The sequence below is a fragment of the Rhincodon typus genome, chromosome 14, assembly GCF_021869965.1.
Source record: "Rhincodon typus isolate 14 chromosome 14, sRhiTyp1.1, whole genome shotgun sequence".
NCBI lineage: Eukaryota > Metazoa > Chordata > Chondrichthyes > Orectolobiformes > Rhincodontidae > Rhincodon > Rhincodon typus.
The window spans coordinates 18,412,386-18,437,341 of NC_063345.1; the positions used below are offsets into that span (position 1 = coordinate 18,412,386).

The 24,956-nt window shown below is 39.9% G+C and overlaps 1 protein-coding gene across 1 annotated transcript in view; it reads right to left on the minus strand.

Annotated features, from left to right (window-relative positions):
* Positions 1–23,444, minus strand: part of atg4a (autophagy related 4A, cysteine peptidase) — a 34,013-nt gene extending 10,569 nt beyond the window's left edge. The window contains exons 1-7 of the mRNA XM_048604940.1: positions 23,279–23,444; positions 20,243–20,344; positions 16,181–16,253; positions 10,110–10,189; positions 8,235–8,419; positions 7,231–7,309; positions 5,641–5,786 (exon numbers count right to left, since the gene is read on the minus strand). Of these exons, the coding sequence (XP_048460897.1) occupies positions 5,641–5,786; positions 7,231–7,309; positions 8,235–8,419; positions 10,110–10,189; positions 16,181–16,253; positions 20,243–20,344; positions 23,279–23,417 (804 nt within the window). The 5' untranslated portion in view covers positions 23,418–23,444. The remainder of the gene's footprint in view (positions 1–5,640; positions 5,787–7,230; positions 7,310–8,234; positions 8,420–10,109; positions 10,190–16,180; positions 16,254–20,242; positions 20,345–23,278) is intronic.
* Positions 23,445–24,956: the final 1,512 nt, after the last annotated feature.

The window sequence follows — 24,956 nt, forward strand, 5'->3', positions numbered from 1 at the left end:
ATATTTTGGAATGCCTGTTGCACTCTCTCAGAGTGAGGGTTGAGCTATCCCATGAGATTACAGTTGAATACAATTCTGCAACTGTTGATGGCTCCTAGTGCCTCATGGATGCTCAGCTGAGCTGCATGATGGAGAATGTCCTCAGTGTGAAGACAGGACTTACCTTCACAGGACTCTGTGATGGTCACTCCCACCAATACTGTCACGGACTTCTGTTACAGGTAGACTGGCAAAGACAAAGTTAACTATGTTTTTGTATTGTTTCTTTCCTGTCCTTCAAGACTTGGATTGCTCTGTTAGTGGTAGTTCTACTGAGCATTCTTGGTAATAGATGTTAAAGTCTCTAGCCCAAGTGTTTTCTATCAGTGGTTCTTCCAAGTATGTTCAACAAACAGTGTGGATTAATCAGCTGAGGCAGAGCATTAGTTAGTAATCAGCCCATGTTTGATCTGTTGCCTTGAGGCTTCAGGGGTGTGGATTCAGTGTTTGGGACTCCCAGAGTCATTCCTTCATGATTGTGACAGTTCACCACTGTGCTGCCACATCAGGTATGGAAATTTAGAAGTCTGGGCAAAGGACTGTAAGTTATGATATTGTATGACTATGTCAGGCTTGGGGGATACAGGGAATGTCTTTATTGTTTTAGAGCCTGTCAATGATGGATGATCCATCAGCTTTTATTCTTATTCAACATTTCTATCACAATTTGATACGGCTGACTGGCTTGGTTGTTAAAGCAAGCGTAAACCACTTTGCTGAGTTGAGAATCATTCATTAGGTACAGATGACAAATTTCTCTCACTAAAGGATATTAGTGAGACAGATAGGATTATTGTAGAAAAATCTATAGTCCAAACCAGCAGATTTAATTAACTGAATTTAAATTCCCAGTGGCTGCATTTGAATTACTGTCTTCAGTGCATTAATCCAAGCATCTGGACTGTTCATCCAGTGACATTATCACCTTGCAACTATCCCGTTGATAGAAAGATTGTGGTTCTACATTGTTGCACAAACGGGAACACTGGTCCTTGATTGTTGCTATCTTGTGTTCAGGTTGTTTAGACTTATTTAATAGAGAAAACAGGATACATTTCATTTTGAGCAAATAGGATCCTCCTGTGTGGCTTTCTCAGTAACTTAGAGCAAACGTTTCCCTTTCCTAAAGTTTTGGTGGGGTTGGGGGATGGAAGCAACTGACATGCACCTCCAATACCCGAGTATCTTGCCCTATCGCAGGCCTTGACACCAGTGACCCAGGCCTACTCTTCAGGGGATCCAGCTTGAAGAAAATGTCATGCTTTTCTTCTTGGGTTTTGGGTCATGGAGAAAGGGATCATTGGCTTGGAAATGGGTCGGGAAATAAATGGCAGGGAGTGGCTCTTCCCCACCCCGATCTGTGCCTCTGGATTACACAGAGATTGTTTCCCAGTCAGGAACCTAGCTGCTTTTTTGCCTGCTGGCAAGGTGTTTGGGAAGATGGTGAGTTGAGGTCCTTAAATGGCCATTAATTCACCAACTGCTGACAAGTCAAGCAAGTTCCCAATGGACCTTCTCACCCAGCACTTAACTAAGGTGGTGGTGAAAAGGATGTGAATTGCTCTTGAGGTCTAACACACCCAATTATTTCTCCTTCCACCATCTCTGGGCAAGGGAAAATTGCACTCTTCCTGTTATGACTCTCAAGCTTAGCGATGGGCCTCTTTATAATCAAATAAACAGTTGGATAAGGGCACTTCCTGTCATCCCATTTATAAGTATTGACGTGCGACTCAGACAGAAATGCATATAGAATTTATCCTTAATGCTAGGGCAAAGTAAAGAACATTTATTCAAAAATATTCATTCGGTGGGACATAAAGCCTTCCTGTGGAGATTTTCTTGCTCTTAACTGGGCTGTATAGCTGTTTACAGACCAAGAATATAGGAAGCAACCTGGCAGCAAGGTGCTTTCCCAAGGAGTACTCGTATAAATCTGCTGTAAATCAAATGACACTGTACTTCCGAACAGCTGGTGTGCAATAACATTGGCAGGATGTAAACAGTGGTGCTCCCAAGGGTCATATTCACACTGTTGCAATATGTATTTTTTCATATACAGATATATTATAAAGGATCTGGAATTGTGGTAAACAGGGGACAACAGTGAAATATTCAGGTGACACAAAAATAGCAAGTACAATGAGGATTAGGATTTTAATAAGTTATTTCTACTCGTCAGAGTTGATATGCTAGGAAGGCTGATTTTTTAAGATCATGAAAAACACAAAATGAATAGTTGCCATTTTAATTCATTCATAGGATGTGGATGTCCGGCAGGGCTAGCATCTATTGTCCATCCCCAATTGTTTTTGAAATACAATTGCTTGTCAGGGCGTTTAGACAGCAATTAGGAGTCAACCAAATTGCTATGGGTCTGGAATCACATTAACTAACCTGGATAAGAATGGTAGATTTCTTTCTATAAAGAATATTCATGAACCAGATGTGTTCTTAAGATAACGCAGTAGTTTCCATTACGGCCACTAGCTTTTTATTGCAGGTTTATTTGATTAACTGAATTTTAAATTCCTTGGCTGGTACTATGGAATTTTAATTCATGTTGAGGGTTAGAAATATTCTTACATTGATAGTTATTAGGATATGAAACACAGTCCCAGAAATTGTCGTGGAAATAAAATTACTTTTTTTTTTAAACATGGATGTGAGGAAATGGAAAAGAAATGGGACTGAGTGTCTTGTGAGATAGTTCAGCCACAGTGGACCAGATGAAGTCATACTATCAAACTCTGATTCTGTGAACTCAACAATGCAACACAATTTCTGTTTCATGTCATACCATGAAGTGTATACAGGATACCTAAATTTATAGGTCCAACTCAACAGTCTGGTCAATCAATATTATTGCAAGAAGTTCAGAGAAAACCCACTTTGGAAATACAATCTTTGCTTCATCGGCTGCCTATAAAGTTCTCCCAGAATTCTAAAAATTAGGCTGAGAGAAATTCTAGGTTTCCTGTTCAGCGCAGCACTATAAATCTTCCATCTATTAACAACCATTAAAGATCAAGAGGAGGGGAAGGCCTAATAATATTATTGCTAGACTTTAATCTAGGGACCGAGGTAATGCTCTGGGATCCAGGTTCGAATCCTGCCATGGTTGATGGTAGAGTTTAAATTCAATAAAAATCTGGAAATAAGGGTTACAAATTGTCAGGAAAAACTCATGTGGTTCACTGATGTCCTTTAGGAAAGGAAACTGCCATGCTGACTTGGTCTGGTCTACATGTAACTCCAGACTGACAGCAATGATTGACTCTTAACTGCCCTCTCGGCAATTAGGGATGGGCAATAAATGCTGGCCTAGCCAATGACATTCCCATCCTGTGAATGAATAAAAGAAAAATTCATTAAAAATTCTTGCAACTCATCACTACTTGTATGCCGTCTAACATAATGGCCTACTCCTGTTCCTATTAACATTGAGAAAGGTTTTTTTACTCATAACCACATCACCATTTTGTCAGCAGATGGTGCTATGACACTTTTGTATAGGTCTAGAATTGTATTCCTTGCTTCATAAAGAAAAGTGGAAATGAGTTTTCCCCCCATCTTAATATTTAAATTTTTATCTTTCATTGCAAAATGTTAGCTTGGTACTACCCAACTACAATATGTTAAAAATGTAGCATGGGTTCCCCAAAATGCTCGAAAGAAATTCAACAAAGGACAGGAAGCAAAAGGTAGACAAATAAAAAAGTGAAAGCAGCCTAGTGCAGGTTTCAAGATAAGATACCAAGAAATTCACAAGCGTTCCACTCCTTTGTGTAAGGCGTTATTTCAAATTCTTGATTAGGCTGAAACAGTTGAAAGGCTAGATAACTTAGATGGGATATTGAAGAAATAAAAAAAGATTTGCACTAGGCTGAGGAAAGATTAAAACAAAATATATATTTAGGCACGAAGTAAATTTTAAAACACACAACCAAAACAACAAAAAAATTAAAGGAAAACACCTGAAAGAGCTAAAGCTAAAAACAGGGTATCGAGTAAAAAAATTAAACAGCAAAGAGTGGTGCTTAGAACATAAGAAATAGGAACAAGAAAAGATCATTCGGCTCTGTAGGCTGTTCCTCCATTCAATTCGATCATGGCTGATTTTCCACCTCACTCCACTTATTTGCCTGCTCCCCACATTTCTTTGACTTCCTGACAGGTCAAAAATCTGTTGATCCACTCGTTACATATACTCAGGAATGGTGAATTCACAAAGGTTCCAAAGATTCACAACCTTCTGAGAGAAGAAATTACTTCTCACCTTAGTCCTAAATAATCAACTCTTTACACTAAAACTGTGTCTCCTTCTTCTAGATACCCCAGGCAGGGGGAAAAAAACACAGTACAATTTCCCAGATATATCAAATTAAAAGAAGACATCAAAAGTAGTTGTTACAATGAGGTATATCTGTTGTAGATGTTTTACACAAGAAAGTCAGATACTGTTCAAGGCTTCCCTTCTGAATCAATCTTTCTACTGAGCATCAAAGGAAACTCTAGGCATGTACTTGGATACTGAAACAAAAACAACAGAGCAAGGTTACACAAAAGACTACCAGTTAAGCTTAAAGCCTTGATGACTGAAGACAAATAGAGTCATAGAGCTATACAGCATGGAACAGACCCTCAGTCCAACTCGTCCATGCCGACCAGACATCCTAAATTCCCTCTAGCCTTGCCTATTCATCTACCCATCCAGATGCCTTTTAAGTGTTGTAATTGTACTAGCCTCCATCACTTCCTCTGGCAGTTCATTCCATACATGCACCACCCTCTGCATGAAGAGGTTGCCCCTTAGGTCCCTTTTAAATCTTTCCCCTCTCACCTTAAATCTATGCCCTCTAGTTTTGGACTCCCCTACTCTGAGGAAATGACCTTGGCTATTCATCCTATCTATGCTCCTCATGATTTTATAAACTTCTATTGTGAATAAATATGAAACTGACTGAAAAAAATAACAAAAAACTACAGTAGATGATGCTCACCAGGAACTGCAGATTAAGAAGAAAAAAATTAAACATGGTTGTGTATAAGTGAACAAGGTCTATAGGTTTTAGAAGATGATGTCTAATGTTTAAGCACTTGATAAACATTTGGATATTTCACCTTGAAAAGGATGAAACTGGTAGGTGGTGATCTCACAAACAGTAAACATGCAATGGTGACATGAGGAAAATATCTTTTGTGCAGCAAGTGGGTATGATCTGGAATGTTACTAAGTGAATTACTTCTACAAAGCGCAAACACAGACGCAACCTATGATAATATCATCATGACGAATCTATTCTGGACATGCCACGTGCTATTAGTGCTATCCAGTTGAAAATCGGATCCTGATTTAAATATTTAAATACTTCTCATGGATACCGATTGGGATACTGTTATTTGTCGTGCCTTCTTCTGGCTGCAGGAGGGAGCTAGAGAAGTTGAACTTGTTACTGGTTCTCATCCTGGTGGCTACGGACTTATGTTTGGCTCCAATCTATTGCTTAGACAAAATAGTACTGACTTTTGTGAGTCTGATCACAGAATCAATCACTCTCGGTTCAGACAGCAAACAATAAATTGAGTAGTATTACTCACTAAAGCTACAGAAGGATCAAGATGTGTAATTTTCATACGATGTGGTATTCGCTGGCAGTGATAACTGTAATCGTCCACACTCCCATCATCCTCTGTGTCTACTGCAGCTTGAGTCGTATGAGGATCCAAATAGATTAGTTCATCTCCTGTGTAGACAAAATATTCGGTGCAAGAGCAGATGAATGATGCAAATAAAATTTAGTAACTGCGCAATACAAAGCTTTGAAGAGATAATTTGTTTCAAATAACTACTATATCAAAAAAGTGACTAATGTACACACTGTAAAATTTTGTCATTATACACAGTGTCCGTTGTGCGATAAATATATTCATTCTACAAAAGTTGTACATTACAGGCTGTTCCTAGCCCACTTGGTACCTCAAAGGAACTCCCAAAGACCGTTACGGTAAATTCTTATAACTGTGGAATCTTTGAAAATCCAAGCATAAAAAGCAGGGAACAATCAGGCATCTTCAGCCAAGGTACCTACTGTCAGTATACCATGTCATTATTCATTATCACATGGACTGTACCCTTTTATCTCTAACATTGGAGGCTTTTGCACTTTCTCAGTATTAACAATACTGAGCACCACATCAGCACATGATCATAGATAAATTTGAACAACAAAGACATAGGGTACTCGAGAATACAATGTTATTTTAATAGATCCAGATCATGACTAGGAACCAATTAACAAAAAGAGGAAATAACAACAAAAGGGGGCGTGTTTGTTCAATACTACATTAATAATATTTAAAAGGTATAATGCCTTGCATAAAAGATAAATACATACCAAAACCCAACAAGCTTAGATTAAATGGTATACAAACAGGAGGCTGAAAGAACACAGCAAGCCAGGCAGCATCTGGAAGAAAGGAAAAGCCAACGTTTCAGGTTTTACCCTTCTTCAGGACCTGAAGAAACATTGAATTCTCCTTTCTTCCAGATGCTGCCTGGCTTGCTGTGTTCTTCCAGCCTCCTGTCTGTCTGCCTTGGATTCCAGCATCTGCAGTTTTTTTTGTCTCCAAGCTTAGATTAAAATAAGGTAATACTGGATGAAGAAAAATTACAAATGATAATCTCAAAACCTTTACAAATATTGTAGGGATAATTAGAAAAAAGGCAAAAACAAGTCAAAAGGAATGATCAGGTAGGCAGAGAGCCTTTAATGCACAGCTGCTGTGACTAAATATAGCAAAAAGAACCACTGTGCACGACAAACAGTTACAGAAGATGTGGATCAGTGTGATGACGAGCTGAATTAAAATGACAGTTAGTCATTCAGCAAAGATTATCAGACAATATCAGCAACTCACCCTACTTGGCAGAACAGGAAAATGTTACATTCTGAATGGAATACTACACCTTCTTGTGCCAGAGCTCTAAAGCAATGTTTATAAAAAACAGAATGCTGTACATTACTCTAACTATTCTGTATTCTATTCTGATTTATTCACCATGCAATATGATTTGTCTGTAAGTAAATTGCAGGATTTCCTTTATCCTTCGGCATTACTTAGTGCCAATATTATAATTTTAAACTGCTACTGAAACTGGTCACTCAAGTAATTATATTCAGTACTCACCAAGAAATCCTATAAAATAATATGCATTGTTTGGTTTTCCGCCTAAGACTCCTAAAGACTGAGGCATTTTAAAACATTCCTGAAACAGAAAAGGAAGACAAGATTAACAGAAGTTAAAATAAATGTTTTTAATTATCAGGACAGGGTGGCAGTCCTCAGCTTAACTGACAACATGATTAAAAGTTGACACTAAACTATGAAGACCAAAGTAAAAAGAGTTAATGCTGGATAGATTCAACAGGTCACCCAAACTCCAAACAGAAAAGAATAAATTAATGTTTCAGGTACAAAAACAGAAATTGCTGGAAATGCTCAGCAGGTCTGGCAGCAACTGTGAACAGAAATCAGAGTTAATGTTTTGGGTTGAGTGACTCTTCCTCAGAACTCAATTATGAGGAAGGGTCACTTGGCCAAAACATTAACTCTGATTTCTCTCCACACATACTGCCAGACCTGCTGAGCTTTTCCAGCAATTTTTGTTTTTGTTTTTGATTTACAGCATCCGCAGTTCTTTTGGTTTTTATTTAATGTTTCAGGTAAAAGTGATGTCGAGCATTTAAGTATGCAAGTGACTTAATTAGGGTATATACACTTAAAACAATATTTTGATTTGGGTTGAGCTGAGAAACTTTTCAGAAGCAAAATTTTTGATGTCAAGTTGTTCAACTTTGACAATCACTAAAAAAGCAACAATATTCAGAAGCCAAACTTTTGAATGAATCACATTCGTAATAACTGATAGAATTTGAGCCCTGAGAATGACAGTAGGCTTCTGACTACAAATGTTCTAGAGCTACACTGTTGTGAAACAAAGAGGACAAACAGCCACAATACAGCTCATGTCATTAAACTGATATGGTGCATCTCAGTTTCACCTTCTTCTGGCGCATAAGTCATTCCTCCTTTTAAAAGCACCACCTGGTCTAATGTAAAATCAATAAGCATAAAGGTCAAGAAACCTCCTGACATAGATTACCAGAAAGAGAAGTGAATTTTCAACTTGCCTTTAACGCATTGATGTAAACTGGATTGATGTGGTTTATTCCCATACGTAGAGGTATGATCAGCAAAAGTGGTTTCCAATCCTTACAGTGCACAGATGCAGTCTGGTTTTTGGACACATCGCCTCTGTGTAGTGAGGTATCTGTTTGTAATCTGCAATTTTCAGACCAATGTTTGCAAAGTTTTTCTGAAAGAATTTCAAAAAGAAAAAAGACACATTAGCAACCAACACAGAATACATGGTGTTAAATATGCTTCTTCACTGTGTCAATGACAACATACTAATTGTCTTCAGTGTGACAAGGCCAGCTTGCAAAATTGCATTAATGGTGACATTGTTTGCCAGAAAAGAAGGTTGTTACAGTGGAAATGGTCTGGTAAAATTGGCAATAAAAAGTTATTTAAAGGATAACTCTGCTTAATTTAACTTTTTTAGAGGTAATAGAAGGGAGGAAAAGATGGCTAGTGAGAAGACACCAAAAAGGCATGAAAATAAAACAGTTCATCTGAAGAGTTCGGGAGGAAAAAAAAATTCATGTAAACGTGTTGCGGTATTTTGCCAGAAATATTCTCATCCAAGAGTTCCCAGAATTGCAGCACACAACAATGCACCAAAATAATGAGCGAAATGCACTTTAACACTATTTCTTTTCTCCTGGCACTGAGTTTTCTTTTATAGCTATCAGATACAAAAAGTGGAAAAAACTCAAATGCCATATTATTTTGTAATATATAAAGACAGAAAGTGATATTAAACAAAATTAAGTGTTGCATGATTTAATGTAAAACTTAGGCTAGTAGCCTATCAGGGAAATTACTGACCTAAAAAGAGAAAGCAAAGGTTAAAAGTGTTGGGTCCAAAGTTTACTTACTTTATTATCTCCACTTGTTGGTTATTAATTGTTCACAAATATTTAATTTTAAAAAGATGCATGCTGGTAAAGTGTGAAATGATCGATGTTGTGGATGGAAATATCTTAGTTTAAACAAAACCATGGGTGATGGGGAAACTTTGCTTGTGTAAATTCCAGAACTTCAGATGGCCCGCAGAAGATAGAGTCAAAGGCACTGAAATTCCACCATGGGAATATGAATTCAAAGAAATTCCCCTGTCCAATATTTTATCTGTCTGGCATACAGCTTTATTGACTCATTCTGAGAGGCACTTAGGAATGGACAATGTGTCCCTTTCTGAAGGTATATCCAAAATGTTATTAAGTAGTGAGTTTAAGGGTTTTGACAGGTTGCAATGCAGCCATAAAAATAGCACAAAGGAATTTAGGTGCTCTGCTTTTGAAGACCAATTCTGTCATACCAAAATATCCCAACATGTCATGTTCGTAATTTTGAATCTGGTAAAAGGGGTCATTGTTGGGGTATTAGAGTTGCAAGCAAACAGAAATCTTGTTGAATAAGAGACTTTGAACGATTAGTACACTAGAATACAAGTCTTCCACAACAACATTTTCATGAGGGAAGGGAATCCAATTCCTATGATGCTCTGTGGGCATTTAGCATATGCTCAGCAGAAACAGAGAGCTTTGGAAATCCCCAGGATATACTGTTGGCCATTGATGTGTCAACCAATATCAGTAGCTGTTTATTTTTAAGGAAATGTCCCTACTTATTGGTTCTACATACACTAAAAAATCATGAAACAGTAGGAAAATTAATTCTCACTCAAAAGTATTTTTTCACAATTCTAAACAATTTTCCAATAACCTGTAGGTGTATGGCAGAGAGTGGTGCTGATCTCCACATTCGGCAACTGAATTCAAACCATTGTTGGCCAGCTCAAAATAATTTTTCAAATTCCCATCACGCTGTATTAATTAATGGAGGAAGCATTGTTAACAAAGAAAAATATTAACACTCACTGATATCCTCAATAACTACAGTATTGTCCATGGAAATATAAACTGCCAGCGCATTCCAATCATCAAATAAAGCAAGCTTTCTGTGGAAAAAGAAACATTCTTTTTGTACATGTTTACATTTCGATTTGAAGAACAGGAGAATGGCTGTAGAGGTAATTGCGCAAAGCAGAATAAATCTTAGATCTGAGCTGGTAGCTGAAAAATTTACATAAGACATTTTAAAAAATTCTTCATTCTTCAACAGTCAGAATCTCCTTTACATTATAGCCTGGTACTCATGTTAGGATATTGTATTACACCATTAATAATACTGCAGAGGGCGTGTACAAAATGTATAAAACTGGGAAGTTATAGTGACGAACAAAAAGATGGCAAACAATTTAAAAACATATTTTGATTCTGTCTTCACAAAGGAGGACACAAACTCCCAAATACGTTGGGAAACACATGGTCTAGTGAAAAAGAGGATTTGAAGGAAATCAGTGTTAGTAAGGAAACAGTGTTGGGGAAACTGGGGAGATTAAAGATCAATGATTCCCTAGGGCCTGATAATCTACATCCCAGAGCACTTAAGAAAGTGGCCCTAGAAGTTGTGGGTGCATTGTGGCCATCTTTCAAGATTCTATAGATTCGGTAACAGTGCCCATGGAATTGAAATAGCTAAAGTAACCCCACTATTTAAAACATGGAGGTACAGAGAAAACAGGAATTATAGACCAGTTAGTCTAACATTGATAGTGGAGAAAATGCTAAGCCTATTATAAAAGTTTTAACAGTAGAGCACTTGGAAAACAATAACACGAGCGGACAAAGTCAGCATGGATTTACAAAAGAGAGATCAGGCTTGACAGATCAACTGGAATTTTGAGAGGATGTAACTAGTAAATTTTATAAAAGGGGCCCAGAGAATGTAGTTTCCTCGGACTTTCAGAAGGCTTTTAATAAGGTCCCATATAACAGATTAGCATGTAAAATTAAAGTACATGGGATTGAATAAAATGCACTGACATGGTTGGAGAACTGGTTGACAGACAGGAAACAACAGTACGAATAAACAGGTCTATTTTCTGAGTAGCAGGCTGTGAACAGTGGGGATCAGTGCCAGGACCCCACCTATTCACAATATACTTTAAAGTTTTAGATGAGGGAACTAAATGTAACACCTCCAAGTTTGTAGATGACACAAAGCTGGGTGTGAGTGTGAACTGTTAGGAGGATGCAAAGATGCTTTGATATGATTTGGACAAATTGAGTAGGCAAATGCATGGCTGAAGAAGTATAATGTGGATAAATGTGAGGTTATCCACTTTGGTAGCAAAAACAAGAAGACAGACTACCATTTAAATAGCACTAGATTGGGAAAGGGAGAGGTAAAATGAGACCTCGGTGACCATCGCTGAAAGTAATCATGCAGGTGCAGTAAGCATTGAAGAAGGCAAATGATAAATTGGCCCTCATAGCGAGAGGATTTGAGTACAGGAGCAAGGATGTCTTGCTGCAATTGTGTAGGGCCTTGGTGAGACCACACCTGAAGTACTGTCTGCAGTTTTGGTCTCCTTATCCGAGGAAGGATGTTCTGGCTATACAGGGACTGCAACAAAGCCTTACTAGACTGAGTCCTGGGATGTCAGGATTGACATATGTAGAAAGACTGGATTGGTTAAAACTATAATTGCTGGAGTTTAGAAGAATGAGAGGAGTTGTCAAAGAAACCTACAAAATTATAACAGGACTAGACAGGATAAACTCAGGAAAGATATTTCTGATCACCAGGGAGTCCAGAGCCAACGGACACAGTCTGAGGATGCAGGTTAGGCCTTTTAGGGCTGAGATGAAGAGAACTTTCTTCATCTAGAGTGGTGAGCCTGTGAACTTCTCTGCCACAGAAAGCAGTTAAGGCCAAACCATTAAAAATGTTTTCAAAAAGGATATAGTTATTAGCATTAAAAGGTTCAAAAGGTATGGGGAGAAGCAGGAAAAGGGTACTGAGTTGGATGAATGGCCATGGTCATAATGAATGGTGGAGCAGGCTTGAAGGACTGAATGGCCTATTCATGCCCCTATTTTCTATGTTTACATTTCTATTTGATGTTAAGAACAGATGGGGGAGGGGAAATGGATGTAGAGGTAATTGCACAAAGCAGAATAAATCTTAGATCTGAGCTGGTAGCTGAAAAGTTTACACAAGACATTTTTAAAAAAATTCCTCATAAAATGCAACAGTCAGAACTTCTTTTACATTGTAACCTGAGAGGCATGCTAGGATTTTGTATTACACCATTAAGAATACTGCAGAGGGTGTGTACAGGAGTTTGTACCTCCATCTAAGCGATGTGAAGCTATCTATTGTTTACTCATCAAAGTAGAAGGAAGTAGAATGATTTGCAACATATTGGCGGGTATCAGATTAACTGTCATGTATTTGGGGGTGACTGCAAAATTTGCTGAGGGAAGACTATAGCTCCTTTGTGTCTGTGCTGGTGCTCTGCAAGAGCAACTCACTTAGTCTCATGCCCCTGCTTCTCCCACAGCCTTGAAAATGTTTTTGCTTCAAATAGTTATCCAACTCTCGACTTCCTTCTGGAAGCTACGACTGAATCTGCATCCATCACATACTCTCATCACTACACTGTTTCCGATCACTCAGCTATCGTCCCTTTTAATCTATGAGCTTCTTCATTGCTCACAAGCCTGCTGGGTGGCAGTTTCTGGAGGGTTTGAGTTATAAAAATTGACTGGAAAGGCTGGGACTTTGCCACTTGAGTGTAGGAAGTTGAGAGGTGACCTTATTGAGGTTTATAAAATCATAAGGGGCATAGAAAAGATGATTGACAAAGATCTTTTCCCGAGAGTGGGTGAACTCAAAACTAGGGGGCATATTTTTAATGTACAAGGAGAAAGGTTTAAAAAGGATGAGGGGCATTTGTTTTTTTAAAACACAGAGTGGTTCATATGTGGAATTAACTTCCAGAGAAAGTGGTGGATGCAGATACAGTTACTATGTTTAAAAGACATCTGGATAATTTCATGAATAGGAAAAGTTTGGAGGGATATGGGCCAAGCACACACAGGTGGAACTAGTTTAGTTTATGAACATGGATTGGTTGGACCTAAGGATCTGTTTCCATGCTGTATGACTATGACTCTAAGTGCATTTACAGCAGATAAACTGCATTACCAACATTAATGGTACCTGTTATTTCATTGAAAAACATAATTAGTTAAATGTAATTTTCCTGCAAACAAGTCCACATAGTCTTTCCTTAATTAATCCACATTTGTCCAACTGAATGATAGAAACGATAATTTTGTCCCAGACTACAAAACTTTCCATGGTAGTTAAACAGATTGGCCTCTTGTTGCTGGGCTTATTCTTGCCCTCTTTTTGATGATGGCTGTAACATCTGCAATTTTTCAGTCGCCTAGAGAAACCCCTGTATCTCAGAAGGAACAGAAGTGCCTCTGGAACTTCTATCAATAATGTCTTCAGCTGCATCTAAATCAGTTGAGGTGACATTGAAAGCAAAGCCAGCCTTTCTAATATTGCCTTTGTATCAATATTAAGGCTATCCAGTACTTAAATCTATCTCTCTGTTCACTGCGACTTTGGTGCCACATTCTTCCTTGATAAAGACAAATACAAAAAACACTCTTTTATACCTCAGTCATGACTCCGCTCAACCATTCCATTCATAAACTCCCTTTTGGAACCTTTTTGGCCCGAGTCCTCCTTAACCACCCTTAACTGTGCATATGCCTGTCAAAGACGGTTGGATTCCCTTTATGTTAGCTGGTTGCCCCATCTCAGCTTTTATTTCTTTTCTCAGTTGCCCTCTGAACTTTCTATGTTCAACTTGGTTTTCATTTGTACTATTATCCCGAAAATGATCATATGAAATCTTTTTCTGCTTCATCTTACCTTTTTCGTCATCCAGGGAGAGTTGGCTTTGTTCTTAATACCATTTCCCCTTGTTGGAAGGTACCTCAACTATACTCAAGCCATCCCTACTTTGTAGGCATGTCGTTATTTGTCCACCACCATTGAAGACTAGATATGGCAAGTCTGCAGAGCTTAGATCTGATCCAACGGTTGTGGAATCATTAAGCCCTGTCTATCACTTGCTTGTGCTGTTTGGTTTGCAAGTTGACCTGTTTTGTAGCTTAACCAGGGTGACACCTCATTTTTAGGTATGCCTGATGCAGTTCCTAAGATGTCCTTCTGCATTCTTCATTGAACCACGATTGATCTCTGGCTTGATGGTAATGACAAAGTGGTGGATATGCTGAACCATGAGGTTGCAGATTGTGTTTAAGTACAATTCTGCTGCAGCTGATGGCCTATGGTGCCTCATGGATGCCCAGTCCTGAGTTGCTAGGTCAGTTCAAAGTCTATCTTTTTTAACCAGTTGATTATGCCATAAAACATGATAGAAACTATTCTCCAACATGAAGCTGGGACTTTGTCTCAGTAAGAACCTTTTTCTGTGCTGTAGATCTCTATCACTCCATGACCATAAAAAAGTAGAAAAAGACCCTTCAGCCCATTATGTCCATACAAGTCAAAAACTATCACCTAACTATTCTAATCCCATTTTTTCTAGTACTTGGGCCATCACATGTATGCCTTGGCATTGCAAGCGCACATCTAAGTACTTCTTAAATGTTGAGTGTTTGTGTCTCTACCATCTTTACAGGCAGGAGTTCCAGATTTCCACCACCCTCTGGGTGAAAAAGTTTTTCCTCACATCTCCTTTAAACTTCTGCCCTTATCTTAAATCTATACCCCCTGGTCAATTATCCATCCATTAAAGGGAAACGTTTTGTCTGTCTACCTTATCTGTGCTCCTCATAATTTTATACATTTCAATCATGCCCCTCTCAATCTCCTCTGCTGTAAGAAAAACAACCCCACTCTGTCCAATCTCTCTTCAGAACTGAAATTCTCCAGCCCAGGCAACATCCTGATAAATATTCTGCACCCTCTTCAGTGCTACCACATCCCTATAATGTGGATTCCAGAAATGCATACAATGCTCTTGCTGTGACCTAGCCAACGTTTTACACAGTTCCAGCATAACCACTCTGCTCTTAAACTCTATTCCTCACCTAATAAAGGCGAGTATATCATAGACCTTCTTAAACATCTTATCTACCTGTCCTAATCCCTTAAGAAATCAGTGGAGGCATGCACGGCAAAATTTCTCTGATCCTTGGTGCTTCCTAGGGTCCTGCTGCTCCTCATGCATTCCCTAGCTTCGTTTGTCTTGAGGTGAATGTCAGATTCGTTTGTCTTGAGGTGAATGTCAGAAGTGGGATCTGTAACCAGGACTTTTTCCCAGGGTTGGGGAATCAAGGAATAGAGGGCATCAGTTTAAGGTAAGAGTTGAGAGAATACACGGGAACCTGAGGGGCAACTTTTTTTTTTTACATGGAGTGGGGTATGGAATGAGCTGCCAGCGGAAGTGGTTGAGGCAGGTACAGTGACAACATTTAAAAGGCATTTGGATGAATATATGGATAGGAAAGGTTTAGAAGGATATGGGTCAAGTGCAGGGAAATGGGGTAGCGCGGATAGACATTTTGGTTGGCATGGACCAGCTTGGGCCAAAGGGCCTATTTCCATGCTATAGAGTCATAGAGACCTATGACACAGTATGCTTCATCTTGCAAGTGGTTCATCAGGAAACTGAAGGCCATTCATCCACATTTCCAAGCCTCATGCTGAGCTGGGCAACACTGCCATCTGACAGGCATGTCATTTGGCCGTTATGATATAACATTGGCTGAGATATTGACTGATTTGATGGGATTTAATTGTATTGGGTGGGAAGGATAAGGTAGAAAATGTAAAGCAAACAGTGACATACCAACTTAAAAAAAACATGCTTTTTATTGTAGAATCCTTGAATCAAATTTGTACAAGTAGCACTGGCTTACACAAATTTAATTCAGTGGTCACTCCCATTATTCTTCTCTTTTACAGTTGGACAATTTCCAATTCTCCCACATTATATTGAATTTACCTGATCTTTTAAGGTAGATTCCCTTCCATTTTCTGAATTTTCACTTACTTTAGTACTTGGGCCACTGTGTTGGGTCCGTACCACTCCCCTACAGATTTACCCTCTCCGACTCCCATCTGAGCTGTAAAGAAAAATAACAGAAAAAAGGTGTGGGAATTCAGTCAAAGCACCTGTTAGTATACATCACAATCTTATCCTGGCATAAATCCATTCAGTGAATTCCATGCATTCATCAGTCTTTGCATTTGGGTGGAATCAAAAAAGGTACTACATTGCATACTACCGAAGATCTGATTTTGTGTTAACCATTTGAAAATACCAGAAATAACAAATATACATTCTAAAAATTATAAATACCTTCCAACTGTCACTGAGCTGACCTGACTAGCATTCAAAATTCAGAGTTCATGCAAATGCTTTGAATGACACTCAAACTCAAATTTCCACAGTGAGCTGGTTGTAGGGTTAAGTTACATACACAGCATTTTAGGGTGCTAATGCACCCCATCATGATCAGTGCAATAGAAAGGTGACTGATTTTCTAATGAATTGTTTGGGCACCAAATTCCAGCAATCCTGAAATACATTTAACTCTGAACAGAACAATAAATATTGACACAAAGCCTCCTAAAAATATTCACAGAACAATATTAATTTGTAATACATTCAAGTGCTTTAAATTCAAATCCTGTTCAGAGGAATAACGAGTCTAATCCTTTTACTTCTCTCACATTTTCCTCCTCCATCCCACCCTGTTCACATTGTTACTGTATATCAATCCTCAGAGTAGAATGCCGGTCAGGTCAAAGGCATCTGCTCGAGTCAAGCACTTAACAGTAGGAATGATATGCAGTCTAGAGCTGCTTCTTACTCTGTGCGCAATTTGTTTGATGTTTCCCACTCAGATTAGATGATCATTATGGGTGGAAAATCTGGACTCGTCTAGAAATTCATGACTTGATGCTAGTATGATGGTGGTTTGCTCCACCTAATCTAACCCTATTCTTCTGTTCATTACTTACCATACGACCATAAGACTTGGGAGCAGAAATTAGGCCTTTCGGCCCATCGAGTCTGCTCGGCCACTCAATCATGGCTGATAAGTTCCTCAACTCCATTCTCCCGCTTTCTTCCCATAACCGTTGGTCCCCTTGATAATCAAGAACCTATCTATCTCAGTCTTAAATGTACTCAATGACCTGGCCTCCACAGCCTTCTGTGGCAGTGAATTCCATAGATTCACCACTCTCTGGCTGAAGAAGTTTCTCCTCATCTCCAGTTTTTCCGCTGCCTCTGCCTCCGCGCTTACTTCTTCAATTGTGAGCCTAACCCTCCCTCTACTGACCCCTTCTCCCGCCTCCAACACACCCCCCTCCTCCTGGACACCACCCCAAGGCCTCCTACCCTCCCTCGACCTCTTCATCTCCAACTGTCATCGAAACATCAATCACCTCAACCTCTCCACCCCTCTCACCCACTCCAACCTCTAGCCCACAGAACGTGCAGCTCTCCGCTCCCTCCGCTCCAATCCCAACCTCACCACAAAAGCCGCGGACAAGGGAGGCGCAGTTGTAGTATGGCGCATTGACCTCTACATCGCTGAGGCCAGACGCCAGCTCTCCATCACCTCCGCCTACCGTCCTCTTGATCATGACCCCACCCCTGACCACCAAAACATCATCTCCCAAACCATCCACAACCTCATCACTTCAGGTGACCTCCCACCCACAGCCTCCAACCTCATTGTTCCCCAACCCCGCACCGCCTGTTTCTATCTCTACACCTTGTTATCTCAGATTCTCCAGCACCTGAAGTTTCTACTAACTCTTCTCCTTACCTCCGTTCTAAAAAGTCTTCCCTTTACTCTAAGGCTGTGCCCTCGGGTCCTAGACTCTCCTACCAAAGGAAGCATTTTCCCAACATCCACTCTGTCCAGGCCATTCAGTATTCTGTAAGTTTCAATTAGATTCCCCCTCCTCCTCCTAAACTCCAATGAGTACAGTCCCAGAGTCCTCAACCGTTCCTCTTACGTTAAACTTTCCATTCCTGGGACCATTCTCGTGAACCTCCTCTGAACCCACTCCAGGGCCAGTACATCCTTCCTGAGATCTGGAGCCCAAAACTACACACAATACTCCAAATGTGGCCTGACCAGAGCCTTATAAAGCCTCAGTAGCACACTCCTGCTTTTATATTCAAGTCCTCTCAAAATAAATGCCAACATTGCATTTGCCTTCCTGACTACTGGCTCAACCTGCAAGTTTACCTTGAGAGAATCCTGGACTAGAACTCCCAAGCCTCTTTGCATTTCAGACTTCTGAATTTTCTCCGCATTTAGAAAATAGTCCATGCTTTTATTCTTCTTACCAAAGTGCATGACCTCACACTTTCCCACATTCTACTCCATCTGCCACTTCTTTGCCCGCTCTCCTAACCTGTTCAAATCCTTCTGCAGCCTCCCCACCTCCTCAATGATACCTATCTTTGTATCAATTGCAAACTTAGCCAGAATGCTCACAGTTCCTTCATCTAGATCATTAATATAGAAAGTGAAAAGTTGTGGTCCCAACACTGACCCTTGCGGAACACCACTTGTTACTGGCTGCCATGCTGAGAAGGACCCTTTTATCCCCACTCTCTGCTTTCTGCCAGACAGCCAATCTTCTATCCATGCTAACACCTTGCCTCTAACACCATGGGCCTTTATCTTACACAGCAGCGTCCTGTGCGGCACCTTGTCAAAGGCCTTCTTGAAGTCCAGGTAGATAACATCCATTTGCTCTCCTTGGTCTACCCTGCTCGTTACTTCCTGAAAGAATTCTAGCAGATTTATCAGGCATGACCTCCCCTTGATGAAACCATGCTGACTTTGCCCTACTTTACCATACACTTCCAAATATTCAGAAATCTCATCCTTTACAATGGACTCCAAAATCTTACCCACAGCCGAGGTTAGGCTAATCGGCCTGTAATTTTCCATCTTTTGCCTTACCCCCTTTTTAAACAGGGGTGTCATGTTAGTGATTTTCCAGCCCTCTGGGACCCTCCTTGACTCTAGCGATTCCTGAAAGATCACCACTAACGCTTCCACTATCTCTTCAGCTATCTCCTTTAGAATTCTGGGGTGCAGTCCATCTGGTCCAGGTGATTTATCCACCTTCAGGCCCATCAGTTTTACTAGCACCTTCTCCTTGGTGATGGCCACCATACTCAGCTCTGTCCCCTAACTCTCTTGAATTTTTGGGAGATTACTCGTGTCTTCCACCGTGAAGACTGACGCGAAGTAATTATTCATTCCTCAGCCATTTCCTTGTTCCCCACTACTATCTCTCCAGCATCATTTTCCAGTGGTCCAATGTCCACTTTTTCCTCTGTTTTGCCCTTTATATATCTAGAGAAACTCTTACAGTCTTCATTTATATTACTGGCTAGCTTACCCTCATATTTAATCTTCTCCCTCCTTATTTCTTTTTTTTTGTTGCCCTCCGTCGGCCTTTGTAAGCTTCCCAGTCCTCTGGTTTCCCACTGCCCTATGCCACATCATATGGTTTCTCTTTTGCTTTTATGCTATCCCTGACTTCCCTAGTCAGCCATGGCTCCCCCATCCTCCCGGAATTATGCTTCTTTTCCCTGGGGATGAATTTTTGCTGTGTCTCTTGAATTACTCCCAGAAACTCCTGCCATTGCTGTTCTACTGTCTTTCCTGCTAGGCTCCTCTTCCAGTCAATTCTGCCCAGCTCCTCCCTCATACCTCTGTAGTCACCTTTATTCAGCTGTAATACCGTTACCTCTGATTCTATCTTCTCCCTCTCAAATTGCAGAGTAAATTCCATCATCTTATGATCACTGCATCCTAAGGGTTCCTTTACCTTAAGCTCCCTTATCAAGTCTGTTAAGCTCCCTTATCATTTATATCCTTTCTTTTTCAAATCAACCACTTCAAAGTGTTTTAAAAATAAATGGATTCTGCATCAACAATCCTCTGTAGCTGAGATGCACATTGTAATTACCCTTGGCTATAAACACACTGCATGAAAAGCACGACTGGTGTTTTCATATTTATTTTGGGGGTGGAGTAATTGTCCAACATATTTTTACTGACAGTCTTACCCATTTGATGAATTGAGTAACAGCTGTCTTTTCTGTCAAGAAAACACTGCAGAATCCGGTGATACTGCTCAGGCTGCCATTTGCCTTTCTCCCATCGCCAATCTGCAATAATACCATTCAGTTAGCCAACTAAACAAACATACATAGCCAAACAAAATAATAATTCAAAACAAGAGATTTATTGCAAAAAACTATTTGCTAGAGTGGTGTATTACAAGAAAATTTATTTTACGAAATTCCATTGGGTTGATCTTAAATAGAAGGAACTATCGAAGAGTTGCGGAATTCATGTTAATACGGACAGTTGATAAGATAAGATTTTGACTAAAAGGGGTTAATGAGCCACTCAGTGTGAAGCAACTGCCTAATGCCAATGGAAGTGCCATCAGTCATTAACCTGGCTGAGTAGCTGAAACTGTATTCTGCATCACAATAGCTCAGACCAACGTTTCCTACTGTCGCATTACTTACGGCTTGAAACAAAATATTCAAATTTTTTGATGAGAGTTACTGGAAAGTCCAAAGACAACAGCATCAGCCTTTATAATCATTAACTGGGGGAAACTGTGGCTCATCAATGGCCAGATTTTGGACAAGCAGTCTGATTAAAAAAAAGAACAGTGGACAAGAGAGCTAATGGAGGCGGGGCTGAGAGTCATCAGTGTGCATGTGGAACTTGATCGCAGCATCATGCAGATAACAGAAAGGGAGCCAAGGAAGGATCTGTTGGGGAATCCCATGTTTGCAGTGCAGGGACAGAAGAGAATCTATTGTCAAAAGTTCTCCGATTGTGACTAGATGAATAAAAGTGAAGTTAAGTGAGTGCAGCCTTATTGAAATAGATAACAGAGGAAAGGCACTGGAAAATGATGCTGTTGCCTGGAGCTGTTGAAAGGACTTTTGAGGGGAATGAATGGGTTTGCAAAGATAGAAGATTTGAGGGGGAATAATAATGACTGTTTAGAAAGTAAGAATTTGGAGATCTGAGGAGAGTGGATTATTTATGTTCTTAACTAACGTAGGGGCCAAGAAGAGAAGTCGGCTGGTCAGCATCTATTTGCAACAGGAGCGAAGGCTGGACTTTGTTGAAAAGGTGAACTGGGAGAGAGTGTGAGGGAAGATGGCAGAAAAAAAATGGAGAAAGCCTCAGATTTGAAACTAAGGCACTGGCAATGTAGCACAGGCAGTTGAACAGGTTGTACTTGTCCACAATGAGATTGAGATATGAGCTCCCTGCACTTATTGTAGATGTTGGTGGATAGGGGAAAATGGAGAAAAGAACCTAGAATTATCTTAACTCTAGAGTTATCTTTATTTTCCGGGACAATTCTGATCGCTAATAACACTGGGTGAGGAAATGGACAAGTGAGTTAGTTGTGCATCAAATATACTAAAAACTAAACCCATGAATTCAAAGGAATAAAGCTGGGATCACATCAGAAAAATCAAAGAGAACAAAAGGCATTTGAAGATGAATACAAGGAAGTAATCGAGCAAATTGAAAGATGTTGAAATATCATGGTGAATGGAGGCCCAAAGGTTTAAATAGTCAAAAACCTGAAAGTGTAATTATAAGTGACTTGTTGGAAGAAAGGGAAGATTTGGGGTTTTCCCCGGTGTTTGGAAGGGACTGAGGGAAAACAGCCAATGAGGGACATAAGGAAGTAATTGGAGATTGCATTGTATTGTCAAAGGGGTAGTTGCGAACATCGGCAAGTTATATGCAGTGGGAGATTAAGACAATACAGAAACAAAGTGTAATGAGGGTAGAGAAGGGAAGGTGAATTGAGATGAAGACTAAAATCATGGAAGATTAGCATTCACGTAGTGCAAAGGCTGTAGGCGAGAACATGGAAAATATCTTGATAATAAATTTTAGGTAAGGTTGATAGCAGGAATGGAGGCATGGTAAAGAACAAAGATTTTTTTAAAAAGAAAAGTAGGTAAGGTGTTCAAGAGGGGAGAAAATGCCTGGCAAGTAGGGCGAAAAACAAGAGTATGCAATGTGGTGATAAAGGGCAACACCACCAGCAGCTTCAAAACACCATCACCTGCAAGTTATCATTCACGTTACAACTGTCCTGACTTAGAACCAGACTATCACTTGTTCACTGTGGCTTAGTCAAAATCTGGAATTCCCCACCCACCCCTCAACAGCACTACGCACCTACACAGCTTGCTCTACAATGGTTCAAAGCAGCAGCTTACCTTCACCTTTCTCCACACTCCTTAAATAATTTTTAAATGGGCAAGTGATGCAAAGTATCTTTACAGGGGGAGCCAATAGATAACCTGCTTCAACCCACGAAGCAAGTTAATGAATTACTCACAGTAAAGTTGTGGACAGCTACCGTTCCCTGAGAGTGAACTGTCTATTAATGTATCTTCGCTCTAATTAATCAGACCTTCCTGTGAGACAGGATAACCTACTCTAGGCTATTTAAAGAATCTGTGTAAGATCATTCTCTCCCTCTGGAGCGTGATGAAGAAGAGGGAGCTGCTGAACTTAATTTCATAAAATCATAGAACCCCTACAGTGTGAAAACAGGCCATTCGGCCCAACAAGTCCACACCAACCCACTGAAGAGCATTCCACCCAGACAAACCAACTCCACTCCCACCTCATCCCTGTAACCCTACATTTCCCATGGCAAAAACACCTAACCTACACATCCCTGAAGACTATGGGTGATTTAGCATGACCAATCTACCTGATCTGCATATTTTTGGACTGCGGAAGGAAAACGAATCACCTGGCAGAAAGTCACACAGACACAGGGAGAATGGGCAGAAAGGGCAGAAAGTCACACAGACACGGGGAGAATGAGCAAACTTCACACAGACAGTCACCTGCGGGTGGAATCGAACTGGGGTCTCTGGCGCTGTGAGGCAGCAGTGCTAACCACCAAGCCACTATGCTGCTCCAAATTTAAAATTCCTTACAGTACTGAGACAATTACCTTAATTCGCAATGCCTCCAAAAACTACATCCAACCCCAAAGCTGTTTTGTGATGAGGGTTTCCATGAAGACTCACCTATCCCTAGGTGTCTGCATATTAATGCTTGTGCCAGGATCATCTGTCCACAGCGCAGCATACATCCCCAGCCAGCATCAGATGAGGGACCAGTTCCTCCTGTTGAGTAAAAAATAGAATTCATTACAACTTCCAGCATCACTACCTAAGTGTGAACAAGTTGTCACAAATCTGATACATTGGTCCTGTTTATGATTATTTTATCGGACAACTTAATTTTGAATACATAGAACATAAACACAACATAAAAGCATAACGTTCATGTTGTGTTGTTTGAATTTCTAATGGCTGTATCTTCTAGAAACAGTGAAAAGTATAACTTAGTTCATTGAAAAATTACACGTTTTAACAAAATGCCAGTAACTTGGTAATTTATGCTGATTGCTTTGTTAGAAAATGATTTATATAAACTTGAATATATGTACAACATCATTATATCTCTCCGAACCTCCTCAAAATGTTTTACACACCATTTTGAGGTGTAGTACCACTTTGAATTGTAATAACTATTCTGTTGTGGACAAACAGACATTTTGCACACAGTATGGTCCCACAAACAGAAAATCGAATGAATGAATGTTCACATTGATTGAAGTACAAATGTTGGTCAGGGGATTGTGTTCATTATCATGGGATCTTTTAAGGTCATCTGAACTCCTAGAGCAGGCAGACTGGTCTAAGACCAATCTTTCTTTTGAAGAAACAGTTTAAGCTCCAAACTAAGTCAATCTTCCATTATTTGAATGTTCCAGCTCAAGGATAATGCTTTTTGATACAGTTCTACAATGGCATTACAGATATTGCGGTCAGATCTGTGGTAATGACAAAGAATCAGACATATAACTAGTCACAATGATAGTAATTGATAATAATTTCAGAAATTACTGTTAATACATGAAATTATCGTGGGTGATCATTAACAAAACTTACATGGCAAAGCATGCCTCTTCTGTGTTAGTTCAAGATCACGTTCAATTACAGATACTACAATCATTCTTAATTAAACAAAAATGAACACAATCTGCGGCAGATTAAATAAGTGGCAGGATCTGGCATTGTAATATACAGAATTATAGTGAAAAATAAGACAGGACAGATGGTTCTATAATCTATACCTGTGTTTATGCTCCACACAAGACACGCCCCACTTTTCTACATCAACATAATCTTCAATCCTTTGTCCCTCATGTACTTGGCCAGCTTCCTCTTAAACGCAACTATACTGCTTGCCTCAACTATGTCTGTGCCCCATGATTCCTGAAGAAACAATGAGCACTTGCCAATCATCATGACCTTAGCCATCTTAACTGCGATTTGCATTTTCTAGTTGATTAAAAATAGATTTGTACATTGAAGTCAATGTTCTTTGGAGGGAACCAGGAAATATAAAAACAGCCATCTTCACACCCAGCAGACTTAGAGGTTGACAAAACAGGAAAAGGCCCTTTGGACATTGAGGCAAGATCTTTTTGTAGCTGGGTTTCCTGTACCATACCCAAAGAGATGGCAGGGAATTGATCAGCACCAATCAGAGCAGCCCCAGTCATTTAACACCTTGAGAAGCTTTACTTGGCTGGAGCCACGTAACTCTCAAGCAGATCTTTCTTTTTCTCTGACACACACCGCGCACACACACACACCACACCCCCCACCCCACACACACACACCCACACACCCC